General features: G+C 32.2%; 1 protein-coding gene across 1 annotated transcript; it reads right to left on the bottom strand.

The window, feature by feature from the left end:
- Positions 1–1,740: 1,740 nt before the first annotated feature.
- Positions 1,741–3,137, bottom strand: LOC143057520 (acetylcholine receptor subunit alpha-like). Its single transcript, XM_076230832.1, has one exon. The coding sequence runs from the start codon at positions 3,081–3,083 to the stop codon at positions 1,914–1,916; it is 1,170 nt and encodes a 389-aa protein (XP_076086947.1). The 5' UTR covers positions 3,084–3,137; the 3' UTR covers positions 1,741–1,913.
- Positions 3,138–3,781: the final 644 nt, after the last annotated feature.

Below are 3,781 nucleotides of genomic sequence, written 5' to 3'. Positions count from 1 at the left end.
TGATAACTGGAAATAAACTGCACGGTGTCCTTTGAAAACATATTGGGAGGTCTATTTTAATATGATAGTTTGTGGAATTTTTTAACTATGTTTATAGATTAATAGATCAATAATGCCGTCGTCAAAAGAATATATTTAATCATTTTCCCCGAATGTGACCTTATCAAATAAAATTTTCACCGGGTTTGTATTTACATGAGCAATACGAAGGGTATCGGATGTGAAGCAGGATCTGCTTACGCTTTCAGAGCACCTTAGATCAACGTCGTTTTTTTGGTGGAGCTCATGTTACTCAACTTTAATTTTCTATGTTGTGTTTTGTAATCGGTTGTTTGTCTTATGTTTTGTTTGCATTTTTGCCATTGTGTATTCAGTTTGATTTTGAATGTCCCTCTCATATCTTTTAGTCTCTCTTGTTATAAAGGTCATAGGGAAATAATTTGAAATAAAAACCGCTTCAGCTTTTGCAGACAAACTCCTTGTTGTATTTACTAACCTTTCAATTTGTTACCAATCTACGAATCAGTACGAATCAGTACGACGGCAAAAATTCTAAGCTTACAATTTGTTTCGCCAGATTGGCGGTTCGTTTGCATACGACTTATCTTTGTCGCACGGATCAAAACAGTTGGACGGCCAATCAAATACGGAGTTTAAAAGCTTTTAAACACGAAAGTTCCGAAAGTTATTCCAAACACTGTTAATTTATATATCCCTGGGGAGTAGAACACATAGAGTATTATCAGACATTAGCAACCATATAATCGTGGATCAACTTACTATACTAGCGTATACATATTTGGTGATTAGTTGTCTTAACAGCAATCATATCGAATTTCTTTTTTTTTTTTTCGTATTGTCGAATTTTATTTTGGAACATTGATAGCAAAGTAATGCACTTACACATGAAAAGTAGTATCTACAATTTGTAGTCTAAGCTAATTTATGTAAATGTTGTTGACCTTTGCTTGGAATTGTGCTTGTTTTCCGGTGCCAAAACTGGTACATGTCGATATAATTCATATCTTTTGACAATGGTTGTGTATTTTTCGTTTCCAGTAGGAATAGTTAAGTTCTATGTAGCTTCATTTGTAATTGCATTTTCTTGTCTACGGCTTTTTTTAATAGTTTATTCAACAATTTTGTCTGACTTACAGAACACAGCTTTGACATATCTGAAAACGAATTAATGCAAAACTTTGTATCTGGTTTAGCAAGCTATAAAAGCAGTTTTTATTCCACCATTTTCTACAAAAGAAACACGTATACCAAATCCGGAATATGACATTCGATTATTGTGTTTGATCTGATTATTTTTCCATTTGATAACGGACTTCCCGTTTTAAATTTTCCATGACGTTTTCTTTTTTGGTTGGTTCACTTTCTTCGTAATTATGAACCATAAAAGGGTGTACTTCAAAAACTAATAACATAATTTTGGGAACTTCGGATTCTATTGTTAAACGTAATGTTCTCGCGTTCAACATAAAATAAACAAAACAGTAGGTCGTTATCATTTTCTGATCATATGATGCTTAGTGAAGCTATATCAGAAAACTGTCAGACTTCTAGAAATCAGTATAATGTGATTTTTCAAAAAGTGTGATCTTTTTGTCTTGTGTCTGTGTAATTATGATGCCATATTTAAGTATTTCTTTAAAGAATTTTTAAAAGTAAAGATTTCGTTGTTTATATTTTATTTTATTGTTTTGATAGAAAACATATTGATTCATGGTCAGGACTAACAGTGCTGTCGCGTACAATTTTTTTTGCACTACCAAAATAATAAAATGTACAACGAAAACAAAATTTAACACCAACATATGAATGATAGATTCATGTTTATATTACTTATGCATTAAGGAAGCAAAAACCTACCTTGACTTTTAACTAATTGAATAGTATTCATATTATTATAACAAAACATACAAAAAATAACCAGAAATGATAAGAAAGATTAAAATATATGTTCCATAGAAAAAAAGAGAATCTAACATCTCCGTTATATCCTTCCCCCTTATTGCTAGTTCTTTGCATTCATCTATTGGAACCACATTGTTCTTTTTCCTTATCCATAGTTTGGTGAGATATTTCATCACCATTCCAATGTTTTTGCTATTGTCGAGGTAGAAATAGTTTGCACTTATTATGGAACCAATTACGATTACACCGCTGATCGAGATGATGGCGATCATAGCAATTAATAAAACGCACATAGGGTTTGAAGAAGCGGGAATCGAAGCAGACACAAGTGTCAAAAATATGGCGTATGACAGTAAAATTGTCATCGATAATGACACTCGTTCTCCAGATTCTACTGGTAGGACGAAAACTAATGGATTCAAAAGTGAAAATAAAAGTGTTGGAAGAATAATCATCACCGCGAAATACAACGGTTCGCGTTCAAATGTAAGTTTCACGTATAACACACTGTATCCCAGAGACTCATTCACAATACTGGTAGAATACTCTAACAAATTCCAGTCTGAATGTGGAGAAAAAAAGTCAAGCTGAGCTTTGTCGAAATTGGACGATAATAAAAGATTCGATTGAATAAATCCCCAAGGCATCAGCTGTAGAGTACATGTCTGAGTATCAAACGGAAATTTCGATATATCCGTCGGACATTTAGCCTTAAGAATGCCACCTGGACTGTAAATCACCTCTCCAGTGAATACAATTGTAGGGAAAAACATTGTGTCATCTCCTACCGGATTCATTGAGTCTACTCTGTTTGTAAGAAATATTTGCGGAAGCCACAAATCTTTCGGATTTATTATGGTAACGTACACATTACCATACAAATTTGGATTCCACTTAAGAGCGGGATCAGTCCAATTCATACCTACTGCCGCAGTAAGTGAAATTGTTTCTTCTACTTCATTAAATGAATTGAATGAAGCCATGTAAAATGTAACTCCTACCACTAATGGTTTTGATTGGTCCGCCGTGGGTAAGATTTCTTTCGTATAATCAGTAAACAAATCATTGTAGAGTTTTTTAACATCAGTATGACTTTGAGCGTTAATACAATTACTTGCAATGCTGAACACCAGAAGCACTCCAAGACTTTGAAAACGCATTTTTAGATATTTTAATCCTCAGTTTTTTCTTCAGTTGAATATGTCCGCTAACATTGTTGCTGTAATACCAATAATTGAAATAAGTTTAAATTCTATGACAAGCATTATTTATATGCAGCGGATCTGGTTATTACGAAAGTCAATCGGTACAGTTTGATAACTGATCAAGCAATACTAAAGAATGAAACAAAACAAATCAATTCACATCAAACATTAAGTAAACAGCTTTAAATTGAAAAAAGTAAATGACCGAAAACAAATATAACAAAAGTTGCAATTAAGTCAATGATAGAAGTTTCAGAATTCAGGAAAGATATTATTTTAGATGAAATGAATTTAATTTAAAATGGCTTTATAATAATAAGTACGTGATTGAAATGCTTTGTGTGTGTTTGCATTTGATTTGTGTAAATAGGATAGTCCATGGACAATTAAGATGCAATCAGTCTTGATATGAAATAAAATCGTTTTTGATGATTAATTTAATTCACTATGATGAACAGACATAATTATGCTGAGTAAATTAAAGTTTACTTTGATTACTTTTTTATTGATCTTTGTAGAAAATTAGAATATCATAAACAAGTTTATGTTATAATTCTTCACCTTCATGTACGGTCTATTGGAATTTTTAATAGTTAAGAGGGATTCATGTAGCTGGAAATGTTTCCCCTCTCTAAATATATATTTAAGTTGCA

The sequence above is a fragment of the Mytilus galloprovincialis genome, chromosome 13 (genome assembly GCF_965363235.1).
Source record: "Mytilus galloprovincialis chromosome 13, xbMytGall1.hap1.1, whole genome shotgun sequence".
NCBI lineage: Eukaryota > Metazoa > Mollusca > Bivalvia > Mytilida > Mytilidae > Mytilus > Mytilus galloprovincialis.
This window is presented reverse-complemented; position numbering and strand designations above follow the sequence as displayed.

Coding starts and splice junctions, on each gene's coding strand:
- LOC143057520 (XM_076230832.1), bottom strand. CDS start 3,083: ATGCGTTTTCAAAGTCTTGGAGTGCTTCTGGTGTTCAGCATTGCAAGT.